At 35.6% G+C, this 18,888-nt stretch overlaps 1 protein-coding gene across 2 annotated transcripts in view; it reads left to right on the top strand.

Annotated features, from left to right (window-relative positions):
- Nucleotides 1–18,888, top strand: part of ARFGEF1 (ADP ribosylation factor guanine nucleotide exchange factor 1) — a 138,047-nt gene that overhangs the window by 46,850 nt on the left and 72,309 nt on the right. For both annotated transcript variants that reach the window (XM_060115445.1, XM_060115446.1), the window contains exons 2-7: nt 3,352–3,382; nt 3,923–4,079; nt 5,076–5,222; nt 6,665–6,844; nt 12,501–12,777; nt 15,886–15,996. In XM_060115445.1, coding sequence (XP_059971428.1) covers nt 3,352–3,382; nt 3,923–4,079; nt 5,076–5,222; nt 6,665–6,844; nt 12,501–12,777; nt 15,886–15,996 — 903 coding nt within the window. The remainder of the gene's footprint in view (nt 1–3,351; nt 3,383–3,922; nt 4,080–5,075; nt 5,223–6,664; nt 6,845–12,500; nt 12,778–15,885; nt 15,997–18,888) is intronic.

The following is an 18,888-nucleotide window of genomic DNA, read 5'->3' as shown; positions in this document are numbered from 1 at the left end:
GTGTCTTTCAGTGTTTTCAGTTTAAGTGGCCTTGAATGGCTTTGAAAGGAAGTATATTAAGATGAATACAAGTCTTCAGAAGACTGTAAAAATATAAACATTTTGCAGGACCATGAAGATAACCTTGCAAGCTGAAAACATGCAAGCTATGTTAATAATCAGTGGGAAAAATTGTCATAGTTCCATGACCTTTAAAGATTTTGTCAAAACGTTAAAAACTCTTTGACTCTGGGTTAAAAGTGTTATAGGAAAATGGAAAAAAATAGGAAAACTCATGTTTAGTGCAAAGTAATTTAAAACATTAGAAACACTGAGAATTAAAGTGTTTTTTGTTTCTTTGTAAAAAAAAAAGATTAGTTTGAACAGTTCTTGCCTTGTATAATTTACAATAAGGAGATAGGTAGATAGATAAATAGATATAAATAAATGTTATAGTATGATATGAATTACTGGAGAAAAATTACATTCAACTTGTGTTAGGTATGTTTTATTAGACTATTTAAATGTGGACATTTAAAATATAATGGAATCATAGAATGAAATAGTTCATAGTCTATAGGATCCTTTGAACCATAGTGTTTTAGAGCAAAGGTCAGCAGACTTTTTATGTAAAGAGCTTTGTGGGCCAAGAGGAAAAGTCAAGGATATTGTAGCACTTAACATAACAAGAGAAAACAGATTTACACACATTTTTTCTTAATGAAATTCAAAATAAGATCAAATGAGTATAAATTTTGTAACCCTGGTCTACTAATGAGAAGAGTGGAATTCTTTTAGGGGGGTAACATTATTCTTCATTGGGCTTCAGAGTTAGTGTTCCCTATCATCAAATTGATCACAAATATTCAGCTATAAAAACTGTTCTTAAACTCCTGTGCTGTATGAAAAGAAGTGATGGGCTGGCTTTGGCATGTGAGACATACTTGTTGATCCATGTCTTAGAATATATTGTAAGTACCTTTGCAATCACCTAAGTAGTGAAGTGAGGGTTGTTTCCTAAGGTCACATGGTTATTTAGTGACAGGTTATCTTATTGACAGGTGTTATCAAAACACAGCGCTCTTTAAAATGTTATACTACCTCTGATTTTTTTTTTTTTTTTTTTTTGTGGTACACGGGCCTCTCACTGTTTTGGCCTCTCCCGTTGCGGAGCACAGGCTCCAGACGTGCAGGCTCAGCGGCCATGGCTCAGGGGCCCAGCCGCTCCACGGCATGTGGGATCTTCCCGGACTGGGGCACGAACCCGTGTCCCCTGCATCGGCAGGCGGACTCTCAACCACTGTGCCACCAGGGAAGCCCTACCTCTGATATTCTTAATTAATGTATTATTTACTTAACCAGAATACTCTGTTTACTAACTATTGTATAAATGGAAATTCACTTTATGCAAAAACTGTCGCTCATCTCCCTGCTTCTCCTACATCACATCTTTTTTCTACCTTACCTGGTTTTTAGCAATACCTCAGCTTCTTAAATAATAATAATAATGTTTTTAAATTAAAAAATACCTCTAAAAATTTTATGAAGATTTGGGGCAGTTAATATATCATTTCCTTCTCATCTGTATTTTTAAAAGTGATTTAAATTATTTTTATTACATTTTTTGGTAAACTGTACAATTTTAGTAGCCATAAGCAGATCTTAAATATCAGACATTGTGAACTTTTATTTAGTAGTATTTTAAATATCCCCAGATAATATTTTCACATTGTCTCCCTTCTACTCCTACCACTGGTAAAATGGAAGGAGCGTTGGTCCACAGAGTACTAGACTGAAATACCAAATATCAGTGCTTAGCACAGAGTAGGTAATGAATAGATCGCGCAATGACAGAGTAATTTGGCAGGGTCACTTTATAAAGGGCTTACTGTAATTTCTGGTATGTGGGAGGTGCTTCATACAAGATAGTTTTTTTTTTAAAATAAATTAATGTTATTTATTTATTTTTGGCTGTGTTGGGTCTTCGTTGCTGCGCGCGGGCTTTCTCTAGTTGCGGCGAGCAGGGGCTACTCTTCATTGCGGTGCGCAGGCTTCTCATTGCGGTGGCTTCCCCTGTTGCGGAGCACGGGCTCTAAGCGCATGGGCTTCAGTAGTTGTGGTGCGTGGGCTCAGTAGTTGTGGCTTGCGGGCTCTAGAGTGCAGGCTCAGTAGTTGTGGCCCATGGGCTTAGTTACTCCACGGCATGTGGGATCTTCCCGGACCAGGGCTCGAATCCACGTCCCCTGCCTTGGCAGGCAGATTCTTAACCACTGTGCCACCAGGAAACTCCCAAGATAGCTTTCAATAATTATTAATTTATGGGCTAGAAGTTGTTTATAATACCAAATTTAACTCATTTTGCTCAATATTCATAGGTACACCTATGTAATAGAGTTGTTTAAAAAACCGGGATCTGGGAGTTAGATTACCTAGTTTTGACACCTAGTGAAACCAGAGTAGTCACACACTCAAGCCATGCAGCCCTTGAGCAAGTCTGTGCCTCAGTTTCCTAATCTTTAAAATGGAAATATGATAGTACAAACCTCATAAGGTTGTTATAAGGTTTAAACATGTTAGTACATGTAAAACGTAACAGTGCTTGGCACATAGTAAGTTCCCAACAACTGTTGGCTGCAGTGGTAGTAATTATTAATGTTATATTTGAATGCTTTTCTTACAGATTTCAAACAGGTTTAATCAATTAACCAGATTCCCCAGCTTATCATTAAATTTAAGGTTCTTCTATTACAGGTAGAATTTATCTAATTTACCTCATCTCTTATGGATATAAACAGCAAAAGGGAAAATTTCCTATTAAATTGAGCATGTGTATTTTGCAGTGCCTTGTATAGTCCTAAGTAGAAAAATTGGTTAAATATCAACACATATATACACGATCAAGAAATTATAGTCCTGGCCTGATAATCTCCTTGAGATAATCCCAAAGGGGGTATATTGAGTTTTTTTCCCTAACCCAACATGTGCCTTATATGTTGTCACTTGAATACAGCATACGTATTATTCTGTTCTTAATCCTAGTGCTTCTGGTTAATGTAAAGATACTTGACCCCCCACCCCCCAAAAAACTACTTGGAGAAAAGGAAATGCTTTGGGAATTAGTCATCTGTAATTCTACCCTATCCTTGTGGTTGTTAATGTATATTGTTCATATAGTTTTATAGAATTATTTGTATAAATTAATACATTTGGCTGCAACAGAATTCTAGTACCTAATTTTCTTTTGAAAGTGCATTCTCCCAACTTCTTATAGAATTTATAAAATAATTTATAAAACCTATAATCAAATCGAATTAGTTAATGATCTTTCCCTTGTCAAGTTTTCTAATGTATGCTTCTTTTTTCCCTCCCCAGAGGAAATAAAAGCGGAAACTGAAAAGCAGAGGTTTGTGGGGTTTTTTTCCTTAATTTGCAAACTTGTCAGTCTTGGCCAAAATAATAATACAATCATGTGTATTTTAGTGTGGCAAATTTTCTGCATGTGATCTTCATAAAATCAATTTTTAAAAAAATGATTTTTGAGAAATATTGAATATAATGGTAAGCATACTTATAAATATAAAAAGGCCTCATAAATAAGCAAGTAAGGGTATTTCTGAAATACCATAAGATATGCTTTTAAAGTCTTTGCTTAAAGACTTTGATTCATATTTAGAAAGATTACTAAAAATTTAATAACCTAAATAATTACTTTATTTAAATTAATTAATTAATTTAAAAATTTCTTCTTGCATTTAATTATAGCTCTGGCCACTAGCTTATGACCTATAGCAAATCACTTAACTTCTTTGGGCTTTGGTTTCCTCATGAAATATGGGAAAATGAAAATTGGTTTAGCAAAGTGCTTTGCTTTTTAGAACTGAAATAGTGTATCATCAATATGATGAATGTGATATTTTAATCAGACTCTTCTTTTTTCATTTAGTCCTCCTCATGGAGAAGCAAAAGCTGGATCAGGCACCCTTCCACCAGTGAAATCAAAGACAAATTTTATTGAAGCAGACAAGTACTTCCTGCCCTTTGAATTGGCATGCCAGTCCAAGTGTCCCCGAATAGTTAGTACATCTCTAGATTGTTTACAGGTATGTATGAAATGGCAAAAAACCATCTAATTTGAATGTGTTTCTAAGTAGGACTCACGATTGATGATTCAGACATTTTCCATGAAAGCCTTGATTATTCTCTTTGTGGTAAGAAACCAAATGGTTGCTTATATTCAAGAGAAACAAGAGTTGCAAAAAGATGTTTCCAGTTTAAGGATAGCAGAAATCATTAGTTAGCTTAGTGAGACACAAAATCTTTACTAGGGTTATCAATAATGGAAGTGTCATAACCTGCTGCTGAGTTTACATACTTCATTATTTGCACTGATTTTACTGGATGCTTACTGTTTTGTGTAAAGCAGTAGGTTAATATTAACAGTTTAGTATTTATATTTACTGTGAAACTTTAGCTCTGACCTTCATTTATGTCAGAAAAATTCCTTTCTGTCTTCCTGTTTTACTTACACACACAGACACACACATAAGGATAAGTTCATTTCATCTGTGACCTTGTTTTCTCTGAAAAATTAATATCTAAGGCCTTCCTTCCAGGGTTATAATGGTAATGATGAATGAACAAATCTGTGATTTATTGCAGCCAGTGTCTGGAAATGGTTTTCTGCATATTCGCAGATCTAATTTGGAAGAAGATTTTGGGTCATTTGAACGTGTTAAGGTAGCTTTCACAAAAGCAGTATCAGTAATGTTTGGATAGAAAGCCGTAAGCTGTTAGAACTCACCAGAGACAAGTTCTAAGCCCTGCCTTTCTCAAAGTATTGCCTGATGGTTTTGCTATGGTTATTTTTCTGTTTTTGTGATTATTACAAGTGTAAATAATTTCACATGTTTATAGCTAATAAAGCTTTCTTTAGGAAAAGTTGGTATAGCCTTGGCTTTGATTATACCTTAATATTTTTGTGTAAAAACTTTACAACATATGTTCAATTGTATATCGTAATTTGAATGTATATTTAATTAGTATATATATATATTTGTTAGCTTAATTAGGATCTTTATTTTCTTTCTCTATTTCAGAAACTTATTGCTTATGGGCACTTGACTGGCAGTGCTCCAGATAGTACAACACCAGGCAAAAAATTAATTGATAGAATTATTGAAACAATTTGTGGCTGTTTCCAAGGTCCTCAAACAGATGAAGGAGTTCAGTTACAAATAATAAAGGTAATTAATTATAAAAATGAACGTTATTCATAATCTATATTTTTTTAAATCAGAAGCCTCTTACCTTGAAAATATTTGGAAAAGTCATTTTATATGCTTTCCAGCTATAATAGAGGTCATTTGGGTGCTTTTTAGACTCCATATCAGGGGATTTTATTGTTGAATGCCAGGAGTTCACTAGGAGAAGAATCATTACCAAATCTCATATTTTGAAGGCCCCAGTTTAGGCCCCCAGAGTCTTCCAGAGCTTTCCAGTTTCTAACATGGTTCTATCTTTTGAGCTTTAGGGTTCCATGTCAAGGTCCTGTGACCCTTCTAGTTTCTTCTACTACTGTCAGACCACTTGTAGTCTAGTCCCATGTGCACCAGCTTTTCTGCTTGAGCACCAGCTTTCCTGCTTCCCTTGCACCTGTCCATCTGCTGAACCTGCTCAGCTAAATCCTGTCCTGAGTTTGTGCTATGATAAACCTGGATCATTAAATTCCTTTAAAGAAAAATGACTCATTTGTGTTTTCAGTCTACTATACATATTGAATTTTTAATGTTACTGCTAATAGTAGTGGTGGTATGTTTATTTGTTAGTAAAAATTTTCTTGTACTATTAGTACTTTTGAAATTGTTTACATGTATGAAGTGTCCTTTATGTGTGTCTATCACCCCTTCTGAGCCTTTCAGTCTCATAGCTGCACTTACTTCATAAGTCATAAAATGTCTTTATTCTAATAAAGCTATTCAGTTTGGCCTGTTGTTTGCAGTTTCATGTCAGTTGTGGTTTGTTTAGTATGTGCTCAGTGCTGACCCTGCATAGCACTGTGCAACATAGAAAGACAAAAGATATGAGTCCTTGCTTTTGAGAAATTGAGTAACCTAGTGTGTGACGACAGTTCACAGAAATTATAGCTGTTCACTTTATTGGAGGATTCACCTTAGGATTATTTTAAATGCTTTATTTTAAAACGTTTGTAAGCATCTGCAACAGTAATAACAACAGCACATTGAGTTCAGTCTGTAAGTTAGATCTCAGAAAAATTTGAAAGTGAATAAGGCACAATATGTATCCTCCCTAAGTTGACATCTAGTTCAACAGATATATCATATGAAGCCTTTCTGTGCTACACTATGACAGAGTATTAATGCTGTGCATTTTAGTAGACCAAAATACTATTCTATTAAAATGAAGCTCGGATTGAAATAAATCAGTTGAATGGTTTTTTAGCATTTTGGGTTTGGGAGGATTATATGGAAACTACAACCAGGATGGGGAAAACATAAAATTTTTTAACAATTGATGATATATTTAAGGCAGGTAGAAAATCTGTATACATTACCTTAAAGTGGTAATGGTGTCTGCAATTTTTAATTCTAATACAAAAATACCAATGTATTTTTGTGCTGAAACTCTGGACGCAAAAAAAATTGCTTTAATTGTATTTTTTTTAAAGGCTTTACTTACTGCAGTAACATCTCAACACATAGAAATTCACGAAGGAACTGTACTGCAAGCTGTGAGAACATGTTACAATATCTATCTAGCAAGCAAAAATCTCATCAATCAGACAACAGCCAAAGCTACTCTTACTCAGATGCTAAATGTTATCTTTGCACGCATGGAAAACCAAGCAGTAAGTATTAAAAAATGAGAGAGATTATATAGAACACCACAGGCATCAACTATAGAAAAGATTTTAATGAAAATATAGTGAAATCTTTTGTGCCTGTGAAGAAAATGTCTTTCATTTACAGTTTTACGTACTGGAGATCTGTGGTATTGTTTTTGTTTTGAGGCTTACTGACTTGCTTGATGTTGGATAAAATACATTTTGAATTGTTCACAAATAGAATTTGAAAGATATCGATTGCCATCATCCTCATGGAAGTGTTTATGAATTGATATTTTTATTGCTCTCAAGCTTAGTAGATGAGTATAATGTAGATATCAAGTTACCTAATTTGATCTATTCTGGTATAAAATTATTCATTGAGCCTTTAAAAAATAAAATTTCTATAGTGATGAAATATATTTGGGGAGGAGGGTAAGAGATCAGCAGCTAGAGAATCATTTTTTAAAAAATTATCTAGGTCTTCATAATTAAAAAACAACTTCTAACTGTTTATCTGGAACTGATTGTAAACTTACAGAAAAGTTGCAAAAATATTTACAGAGAGATCCTCTTTACTCTGGTTTCCTAATGCAGCATCTTACATAACCATGTTACAATGTTCAGAAGCAGAAATTAACACTGATATAGTACTATTAAATAAAGTAACCCTGATTACTTAGTTAAGGTGGTATCTTCCAGGTTCCTCCACTGAAAAGTTATTCTTTTACATTTAATAAATATCTCAGGAGAGATACTTTCTGACTATGCAAATATCCTGTTTTTTTCCTCATATTCCCCCACACCCAATTTGAGTATCCATTGGTGGATCTGACTGGCAACAGTTATTACTGCTTTGTTTCCCTGGTGGTGATTTTCTGTTTCTCTCTCTTTCTATATTTATTAGCCAGAATTATTCTCCTTTCCTATTTATTTATTCAGTTTTTTATTTATATCAATCTGTATTCATGGATGTTTATTTTATTCTATGTTTTATAATCCAGTTCTATCGTCATTTATTCTGTTGCCCCAGTTATTCCAGGTTTGGCCTTCTGTCCTTTTGACAATAGCCCCCATCCTTTTTTTTAGTACCTCTTCACTTTCTGGAATCTCAAGATGTTCCCTGCTCACTTTGAATTTTCTCTGCTTCCCCCCTGGAGTAGTAGACGCATAAACAGGGAGCCCTGGCTCCTTCAGTTGAAGAATGGTAATTGGATACCAAGATCTGAGTGCCAGGTGTGTTCACTGCAGCTGAGATGTTACTGCTTCTAGGCCCTCCCAGCAGACTGAACTAGGAAATACATATGTGTACAGTCACCCCACCTCCCCCACCCCGTGTGTGACTACCCATCCGTATGTCTTAAAAGCTGTGTGTTCATACTGACGCTTCTGATTCCGGGCCAATACCACAGGGTTCATTTCAGCCTTCTCCCTTTACTTATTTGTAACTTTCTCTAAACAGTGAGAAATAAGGCTTTCATTTTTTATGATACATTATTTGTTCAGGCCTATTACACACATATAATAGTTTTAGAATTGCTTACTTATAACACTGAGAAGCAAACTTACTAGGTACATTATAGCATTTATATTTATTGGGTTTTGTTTTTTTCTTTGTCTTTAGCTTTATAGTATCCGTTCAAAATATTATTTTCCAAAGTTACTTAGGTTAGTTCTTTTCTTCTCCATACTCTTCAGCAGGATAATTTTATTACTTTATAATACAGTTAAGTTCGTTTGTTACTGCCTGTTTTCCATTTCAGTACTCCTCACATTCTGGTTTAATAGCTTGCTTATTTTTTGAGTCTGTTAAACACTACTATGAATTAAGAGTTAGTGGTAGTGTATATATGGACATATATACACTACCAAATGTAAAATAGATAGCTAGTGGGAACAGCCGCATAGCACAGGGAGATCAGCTCGGTGCTTTGTGACCACCTAGAGGGGTGGGATAGGGAGAGTGGGAGGGAGGGAGACGCAAGAGGGAAGAGAGATGGGAACATATGTATATGTATAACTGATTCACTTTGTTATAAAGCAGAAACTAACACACCATTGTAAAGCAATTATACTCCGATAAAAATGTTAAAAAAAGAAAAGAGTTAGAGCTCTACAGAAATACTCCTCAATCCTGTCACTCCAATCCTCTTCCTCCCTTCTTTCTACCCCTTGGATGTAGCTAATCTCTATTGTTTCTGGTTTATCCTTCTACATTTCTTTAGCACAAATGAGCAGATACACGTATGGTTTCATGTATCACCTTTCTTATATGAAAGGTAGCATACTGTATTAGTTATCTGTCACTGCATAACAAATTACCCCAAACTTCAGCTGCTTAAAACTAACAGCTTAGCTGCTTATCTCTCACAATTTCTGAGGGTCTAGAATGCAAGAGTGGCTTAGCTGGTGGTTGTAGCTTGGATTTCACATGAAGTTGCAGTTGGCTGCGTGGATCACAGTATCAACTGGGGCTGAAGTCATTTAAAGCCTTCATTGGGCAGAGAAAGAGAGGAACAAGGCAGAAGCTACATTGTCTACCTTATGATCAAAAGTGGTCACCCAAAGAGTCATGTACCACAATCTTCATTGCAGCTCTATTTACAATAGCCAGGACATGGACGCAACCTAAGTGTCCATTGATAGATGAATGGATAAAGAAGATGTGGCACATATATACAATGGAATATTACTCAGCCATAAAAAGAAACGAAATTGAGTTATTTATAGTGAGGTGGGTGGACCTAGAGTCTGTCATACAGAGTGAAGGAAGTCAGAAAGAGAAAAACATACTGTATGCTAACACATATATATGGAATCTAAAAAAAAAAATGGTTCTGACGAACCTGGGGGCAGGACAGGAATAAAGACGCAGACATAGAGAATGGACTTGAGGACATGGGGAGGGGGAAGGGTAAGCTGGGATGAAGTGAGAGAGTGGCATGGACATATATACACTACCAAATGTAAAATAGATAGCTAGTGGGAAGCAGCCGCATAGCACAGGGAGATCTGCTCAGTGCTTTGTGACCACCTAGAGGGGGATATGGGGATACATGTGTACATATAGCTCACTCACTTTGTTATACAGCAGAAACTAACACAATATTGTAAAGCAATTATACTCCAGTAAAGATGTTTAAAAAAAAAAAAAAAGTGATCACCCAGACCATCCCTGGCACAGTGTGGGAGGGGACTCTGCAAAGAAGTGAAAATCAAGAGGTAGAGATCATTGGTGGCCATCTTAAAAAGGCTGGCTACCACACATACTCTGGATACTCTTTCATACTCTTTTCACTTAGCAGTATGTCCTGGAAAGCATTCCATATCAGCCCTTAGATCTTCCTCATTGTTTTTTATAGATGCAGAGTACTTGAGCATGTACTGTAGTCTATTCAGTCACTATCCTATGTACTCTCCTATGTATTGACATTGGATTATTGCTAATATTTTGTAATCACATATAATAGCTTAGCTGCTTTTTTTCAAAGAAGTGAATGAAATTTTATCACTTTTTAATAGAAGAAATATAAGTTTTATTGGTTTGACTTGTTCAGCAAATTTTACTACATTCCCTGTATGTTCTTGGCACTGTTCTAGTTCTCAGTTGTACCGTGCTGGGCAAAATATCAGCACTGTATCACCACTACTTTCAAAATTCTTACAGACATAGAGGGGAAAGATGAATCTTAAATAATCACACAAATAAATATATAACTGAGTTATGATAAAGGCTATGAACATGTTTCGTGTCATGAGGCATATTAGTTCTGTGCTATGGATAATTAGAAAAGTCAGAAAGGGGAGAGAGAAAATTAAAAAGGCGAGGCAGAATAATTTTCCACATTTGCTAAAATATTCGAAGCTAGAAGTCTAATTCATTCATATATACGGCTGATAACTTTTCCTCTCCTTCCCAAATGAAATTCACTATAAAATGTTCAGTTCTAAAATTATTTCACAAGGGAAGATGCTAATTTCTTTCTCTGTAACAGTGGTTTTCAACTGGAGGTGGTTTTGCCCCCCAAAGCCACATTTGAGACACTTTTGATTGTCATGACTGGGGTGAGTCATGACCTGTAATGGGTTTCTACCCATTAGAGATAGGGATTGGGATGTTGCTGAGCTCCCTGCAGTACCCCGGCAACCTCCACCTCCCCCAGCGCGCCCGGTGCGCGTGCACACACACACCACAAAGGATTATCTGTTCCAAAGGTCAATAGTACTGATGTTGAGAAACCCTACTCTAGAAAGTATGAAAGTGTATAGAAAATGTTTAAAGTTAAGTTCCTCTTTGTTCCCAAGGATCTTTCTAGAGTTTATACAACTCTGGAATAAGTAGAAAAAAACTAGAATTCAACATTATGCTTGTCTGTAATTCCAAAGTATGTGCTTGCCCTACTAAACCATGGTACGGATTAGCTGAAGTTAGGCTGAGGGCGAGATTGGATTGCAAGTCTAAGGTTCCTCACTGTTAATTTGGAAATGGACTTTCTCATGAATGGCCTAAAGCTTTGAGAAGTCCAAGAAGTCTCTTCTGATTCCAACTGTGTGCAACTAGTCATGCCCATCAGTTTCCTTATCTGTAAAATAAGGGACTTAGATCATTACAGATTATAAGTTTTTTCGTACCTTTTGGGCATTAAAATCTTTTAATTCAAATTTGTTTTATAAATTCATATGATTAATTCTGGTATTTCCTCATAACCTAGAATATTACTAGGAATATGAAATGTTCATATTTGACACTAAAATATTTATCTTTGTGGAAATTAATTCTGTGAGAATGATTCCTATTAGGTCATGAGGATCAAAAGAGATGTGTCTAAAAGCAATAAAGTGCTAAAAAATGAAACCCTGTGATCTTGATTGTTACTGTTTTTAGCATCTTGTAAGTGAACCAGTTTTACACGTGGTATTACGTACATAATAATTTAGGTCTCCTAAAATAAAACTGGAGCATTTATAAAGTTTTTTCATTCTTATTAGATGACTGATTGGGCAGAGGCATTTAAGTACTTGTTGCAATTTTATTAAATGTAACTATTATTTTTTAATTAAAAGACATTTGGCAAGGTGACATAAGAACCTGCTACAGAAAGGTACACACTGAAAGGTTCCCTCTCACTCTTGTTTCCAGTTCGGTCATTTGCTAACTTCTATCCCCAAAGGTAACCATTATTACTAGTTTCTTGTGTAAATGTCTAGACTTATTTCTGTATATATAAGTAAAAATGAATGTGTGTGTATTTTATTTCCCTGTCCACTTTTTTCCTCCCTTAGTGAAGCTTTTATTTGATTTTAGGTAAATCTACTGTTACATTGGCAACAGTCCAGTTATCATTCTAAGGTTATTAAAAATTAATTTGTTTTTAATTTTGTTTTGTTTCAGTAGTACATTTACATCATTCAAACACCAAAAATAATGACAAGAGGATATAGTGAAAGACTTCCATCTCTGTTCTTGTTTGCCAAATTCCATACCCCTGAGAAGTAACCACTGTTTTCTATTGTTGTTTTTAGTATGTTTTAGTTTTTTATTTCTGATGGACCATGATTTCTAAGCCTAGAGGCAAGGTGGCAGCTCCTATGAAGGATTTATAGTTGAGTGTAACATTACCCCTCCAAATTTTAAACAACTTATTTTGCTAATATTGGAAATTATTTTCTTTCTTTCCAGTTGCAGGAAGCCAAACAAATGGAAAAAGAAAGGCATCGACAGCATCATCATCTGTTGCAGTCTCCAGTAAGCCATCATGAGCCTGAATCACCTCAACTTAGATATTTGCCACCTCAGACTGTTGATCATATATCCCAGGAACATGAAGGGGACCTTGATCCCCATTCACATGATGTGGATAAAAGCCTTCAGGATGATACAGAACCTGAAAATGGATCTGATACTTCCAGTGCAGAAAATGAACAGACTGAAGCTGATCAGGCAGCTGCAGCCGAAAGTAATCTTTCTGAGAAGGGCTTGCAGGGGTTGGGAGGTGTGTGTTGGGGGAAGAATGCAGGAGGGCATTTTTGGTAAAGAAACGTGGAAAGGGTGGTATGACTTAATGGGTATCAGGCACGTTGCGGTAATTGTGGACTTTGTCCATCCTAGGTGATAAAGTTTTCTTAAAATTAGTTCATAGCAAACAGGAGACCTATTTATTTAGTAGAGTTTTCTGGAATGTGACTGAAAATTTTAGGAAATCATTATAAGTTCACAAGACACTATTGTCAAAAAAAAGGACTGAAATTAAATATGAAAAGACATCTTTTGAATAACCACCTGGCATACAAAAATATTTATTTTTATATCCTGATGTGTAATGATCAGTAAGATTTAGATCTTCTCTGACGGTGCTTTTTTCTCAGTAAATTTATAAGAAAAAGTTACAGGATTACAAAAATTAAATTGCATTTATTTGTTTTACAAATGTGTTTCTCTAAAAATAATCACATGCAGTCATTTTTTTCCCCAAACGTTATTCTCAGCTTTAGCTGTTCTATAAAACTGCCCGGAAACAAGTTTCTTCCCTTTGTTCCTCCTTAGCTTGGTGTCAAAAATGATGGAAATTCTGTTGCCTTCCAATGTGGTTTTGTAGAACTAGGATGGTTAGGGCTTAGTTACAATTCATCTGAATTCTGTGTTTTTACTTTACTTTGAGGAAAGACTTCTATAGTATATTTTTAGCTCTTGATTTTTTTTTTTTAACCACATCTTTTCCATAACATAACAGTGGTTTGAATATCAGCAGTGTCATGAATAGGTGCCTTTTTACTCTTTTTAAGAGTACTTTATTTAGCATTTACTTTAAAGGGGACAGTTTTGATAAACCAAGCATTTCTAGTACTCAAGCTAATAATGAATCTATACTGCCTATATGATTTACATTTTTCTAGCCTGCGCTTGCTGAAATTTCCCCTACTTTCACTGTAAACTTATAAAGGAGCTGTTCAAAGAGCAAATCTATAATAAGGCTGGAACTTTATTTATTCCTCCATTTCTTCATCCCTGCATTCAGCAAATATTGATTTAGCATACTGTGTCCCAGGCACTGTGCTAGGACTTGGCGTTAAAAAAGCTGATGAAGGGCTTCCCTGGTGGCGCAGTGGTTGAGAGTCCGCCTGCCGATGCAGGGGACACGGGTTCGTGCCCCGGTCTGGGAAGATCCCACATGCCGCGGAGTGTCTGGGCCCGTGAGCCATGGCCGCTAAGCCTGCGCGTCCGGAGCCTGTGCTCCGCAACGGGAGAGGCCACAAAAGTGAGAGGCCCGCATACCGCAAAAAAAAAAAAAAAAAAGCTGATGAAGATGTAGCCATTGCTCTTAGGGTGCTCATGGTCTGCCTGGAAGGTCAGGCATTATAAATGAGGTGTAATGTGATAAATATCCTGCAAGTGGCATGCATAAGATAATTCTGCTGAGGAGAGTTAGGAAGTACTTTTGTCGAGAAACTGATGCTTTAGCTGAATCTTGTTTGGATAAGGGAAGGAATTGCCTAGCCAGAAAATTTAGGGAGTTTTCTAACAGAAGAAACAACATAGGCCGAGACCCAAGGGGTGGAAGCATCTACTGTGTAGTAGGGACCACTGTAGGTACCTTTTAGGATACAGCACTATAAATAAGACATAATTCCTGTGGCATAGTCGTGATTATTTTTAAAGGTGTTTTTCTCACGATAGCTGATATAAATGAAAATTTTGCTTGTGAGCCGTTGGTTGAGAGTGCATGGTCTGGAATTAGATTATCTGCTTTGAATCCCATCTCTGTCACTTACTGGCTGTGTGACTTTGGACATAAAAGTTAACTTCTATAATCATTTCCCATATGTAATAAGTATTATTCACTGTTACTCTAATCTATTTCTGTCATAATTTATAAGAGAATTCACTTGATTTGCTAATCATTTTGTGCACATTTTAGTGATGATGTGTATTTAGTTATGTTGAAACTGTTAATTTTTAGACTCTTGGTAACTTTAGCCAACTTGAGTGCAGGAATACAAAATTTAAGAAAGATGGAAAGATTGTATGTCAAGACATTTATATGTTTTTACTCCACAGAAGAATCTAAATGCTATTGTATTTGAATTTTTTATAAAATATGTTACTGATTTGACATGCTTATTTATCAGATTTCTCCTGTGACATTCAGTATTTTGTAGAATGCAGCAAACAGTAGATGAGGAGCAGTGAACACAGGGAGGACGGACTTCTGGAAGTCAGAGTTTTGAGTAGTGGTCCTTCATAGTAGTGTGAGTTGGGGGGTGTGTAGACAGTAGCACCATAAGCCCACATGCAGTCTGAGGCCATTTGCTGTAGGGCAGTGGCTCCCAGAACAGGGACCCAGATCCCAAAGCATCATAAAGTGCTAACTGAGCCTTCCCGAGATATTTTCAGCATTTCAGAAAATCCCGGGGAAACTGTATTTTTATCTGCAGTAGTCGCTACAAACTAACTGGGACTATCAAGTTTTATTAGTTTCTTGTGTGTTCAGAAGTTCTGATTGGTAGTTATGTCTGTTTTTGATTAATGTTAAATTGGGAGATGAATTCTTTTTTACTTACTAAATTTAGTTTTACATTGGATATGTGGAGTATGTTGGGGAAAAAATAGTAAGGAAGAGCTCAGATAGCCCTGTCTCTGGTTCTTCAAGGACCTTATCATATTAGAGCACAATGATGAGCTTGTTATTACTGGTGAGCCTAATTAATCAAAACAAGCTTTAATTATGTTTGATATTATTTGATAAGTGTGGGACATGTTAGAAATGTTTCATTCAGAATACTTTTAAAAGTTTTGGTTCTTAAATAATCTAGAAAACTCATTTAAGTTGAATAGTCATTTAATAGCTTGTCAAACGAATATTGTTGAAATTGACTTGAAATGATAAAATACTTTAAAATATGGTTTGGTTAAAAGTTTTGAAGGTTTAACATGTAATTGCTTCTAGTTTCATATATCTGTTTTTTTTCTTTTATTCTTAATTTCTTAGATTTTTTTCATTATAAATGTTTAGTAAAAGTTTCCAAAAAACTAAAATACTGTTTTCTTGAATTTTTCTTTTTTAAAGCATTATCTAAAAATGATGTATTATATGATGGAGAAAACCATGACTGTGAGGAAAAGCCACGAGACATTGTGCAGAGCATTGTAGAAGAAATGGTGAACGTCATCGTTGGAGGTACTGTATTTGACTTGAAATTAGTTTATTCTGTCTTATGTTATTTCATGTGACTGTGGGGACTATTTTATAATATGCAAAACAAAAAAGGCAAAAATTGTGTGTAGAAAAAATATTTAAATTTATTTGATTATAGATGAGTACTTTCTTTTTCTCCAGTTTCAGTTATAATCTGTTTATAAAAACCCACTGTTCCCCACCCCATTAAAAAAAAGGTTGAATACCATTTCATTTTTTGTTTTTATGTTTGCTGGGAGAAGGGCAAGGGTATATTTTCCATCCTCCTAAATGTGTTAAACTTTATAAACTAGAAAATGTTTAAATTGATTTGGTTTTTAGTATTTTGTATCTTTGGAAAAATTGTGATTTCTTATACCTTTATTATCATGACCCAAGTCATAGCTGATACAGGGGCAGGTCCTATCATGGATTGTATTATAAAAAATTTTTTAAGTTTGTTAGGAGTTTCACTCACACTTCTTGTGATCAATATTATTATAGATAGGATTAGATCTGAGACCAATCCACTGAAGCTTATTTAATTCATGGTACCTCGCACAGGACTAAGCATAGTACCTTGCTACATGTACTTCTAGAAATATGATTAAATGTACATACAGTGTGGCTCTTGAATGAGAATAGTACTATTTCAGCCATGCCTGATTTCCATTTATAACATCATTTCTAAGAATATATTTCCTTCTTTAGTACAACACTAGAAGCAAGTATTCATCTGATTGCATTCTTAATTTTTCATTCATCTTTTCATTCAACGAATACTTATGAAGCACATACAATTGTATGGCACTGTAAGGAGACACAAACGTTTATCTGAAATAGACCATATGCTCTGGAGGAAAGGGGTTCTGGAGAATAGGAATGTAAGATAAGTGTCACTAGAAAGAAATAGCTAAAATCCTATTAAAATTCAAAAAAAAAGAATGGGTATTTCCAGCTAAAATTATCCAGGAGGGCTTCATGTAGGAGGTGACACTTGAACTTAGACTGTATAGATATTCACGCAGGTATAGGGAGTGGTGTTTGATGTATAGGAAACTGTTAGCTAAAGTCTAGAGAGAATGATTTGGGAATTGGCAGGTGGTGCTTTGGCTGAAGTGTGAAGTATGTGGTGTCATATGGTAGAAAATAAGTTTGAAGAAGTAGTTTGGAGCCAACCAATGGATGGTTATAAATTCCAGCTTTAGGATTTTGGACTTCGTTCTAAGAGAGAATAAGTTACCATTGAAGATTTTAGAACTAAGAAATGAAGTAATCAGAATAATGTTTTAAGAAGCTAAGTAGGGAAATATGAAGTCCAGTAAAAGACCAGTGCAGTAATCTAAACCTAAATAGGACAGTAACAGTGGAAATAGAGAGGAAAAAGTGAATGAAAAGTGAGATAATGGAAGTTGAATCAAGAAGAGTTTGCAACTGATTGAAATCTAGGTGAAAGAGAGAATAAAAACTGTGTCAAAAGTCCCCAAGGTTACCTCAGGATTTGGTGATTCACCAGAAGGACTCATCATATAGTTACACTCACCACTGTGATGCAGTGAGTCAAGGTACAAGGCAAAATCATCAAAGGGAAAAGGTGTATGGGGCAAAGTCTGGAGGAAATCAGGTGCACACTTCCAGGATTCCTCTCCCAGTGAAGTTACATGGGAAACTCTTAATTCCTCAAGCATTGAATTGTGAAGTGTTGTCTACCAGGGCAGCTCCTTAGAGACTGAGTGCCCAAAGTTTTTTTGGGGAGCCTATCATATAGACACTCTCTATCTGCATATACCAAAATTCCAGATTCCCAGAGGGAAAGCTGGTGTTCCAGCATAAACCACATTATTTGTACAAACTATTGAGGCACAGTGAGCCACTTTTATTAGTTCTGGGAAGAGTGAGAATCCTCCCAAAGTGTAAGTTCCAAGGTTCCAGCCACGAGCCAGCCTTGCAAGCAGGCCTTTCTAAGGATAGGCAGTCTCAGGCATGCTATGTTAGCTCTTTTCTGCACAGGCAGTCTCCCAGTTTTTGAGCCTAAGTGGGTAAGTGGGTGGTAGTACTATTGGTAGAATTATTGGAGTAGACGTTGGCGTGGGGAAAAAAAGTACTAATTTTTATTTTGACTTTGCATTTGACCTTCAGGTGTGCCATTCATGTGGAAATGTTTATGAAATATATAATGGAAATATAGAACTCTGGCCTAAGAGATATCAAGGCAGGTGTTATAGGTGGGAGTCATTCTGTTAAAATTAGTACTTGAAGTAGATTACCAAATGGGAAAGTGTAGAGGCTAAAGAAGAGAGCATGGTCTTGGGGAATATGAATTTTTCAAAAAACCATAAACTTATAATAAGGGAAGAAAGAAAGTATTAGGTACCCACACAATCTCTTAAAATTTTATAATGTGTATTAGGGGTTGAAAAATAATGTTCCATGAACCAAATTTGGCCCACTACCTATTTTTGTAAATAAAGTTTTATTGGAACACAGCCATGCTTATTTGTTTATGTATTGCTTATAGTGGCTGCCTTTGCAGTACAAAAGTAAAGTTGAGTAGTGGCAACAAAGATCATATGGCCAGCAAAGCCTAAAATGTCTACTGTCTGGTCCTTTCCCAGTCTCTAATACATATGAATACAGAGTGTGAAGTGAAAGTTCTTTCATTTTTCTGCGTTTTACTTAGAAAACTTTCAAACGTAGAGAATAGTTCAAGGAACAGTACAGTGAAAACTGTAGGTCCTTTTCTAGATCACTGACTATTAACAGTTTTGTTACATTTGTTTTACTTGTCTTTAAGTAGACCTGTGTGTGTGTTTTGTTTTTGCTGAACCATTTGAAAGTTGGCTATATACAACATGACGCCTTACCCCTAAAATAACTCAGCATATATCTTCTAAG

This window comes from Mesoplodon densirostris, chromosome 13 (assembly GCF_025265405.1).
Source record: "Mesoplodon densirostris isolate mMesDen1 chromosome 13, mMesDen1 primary haplotype, whole genome shotgun sequence".
NCBI classification, from domain to species: Eukaryota; Metazoa; Chordata; class Mammalia; order Artiodactyla; family Ziphiidae; genus Mesoplodon; species Mesoplodon densirostris.
This window is presented reverse-complemented; position numbering and strand designations above follow the sequence as displayed.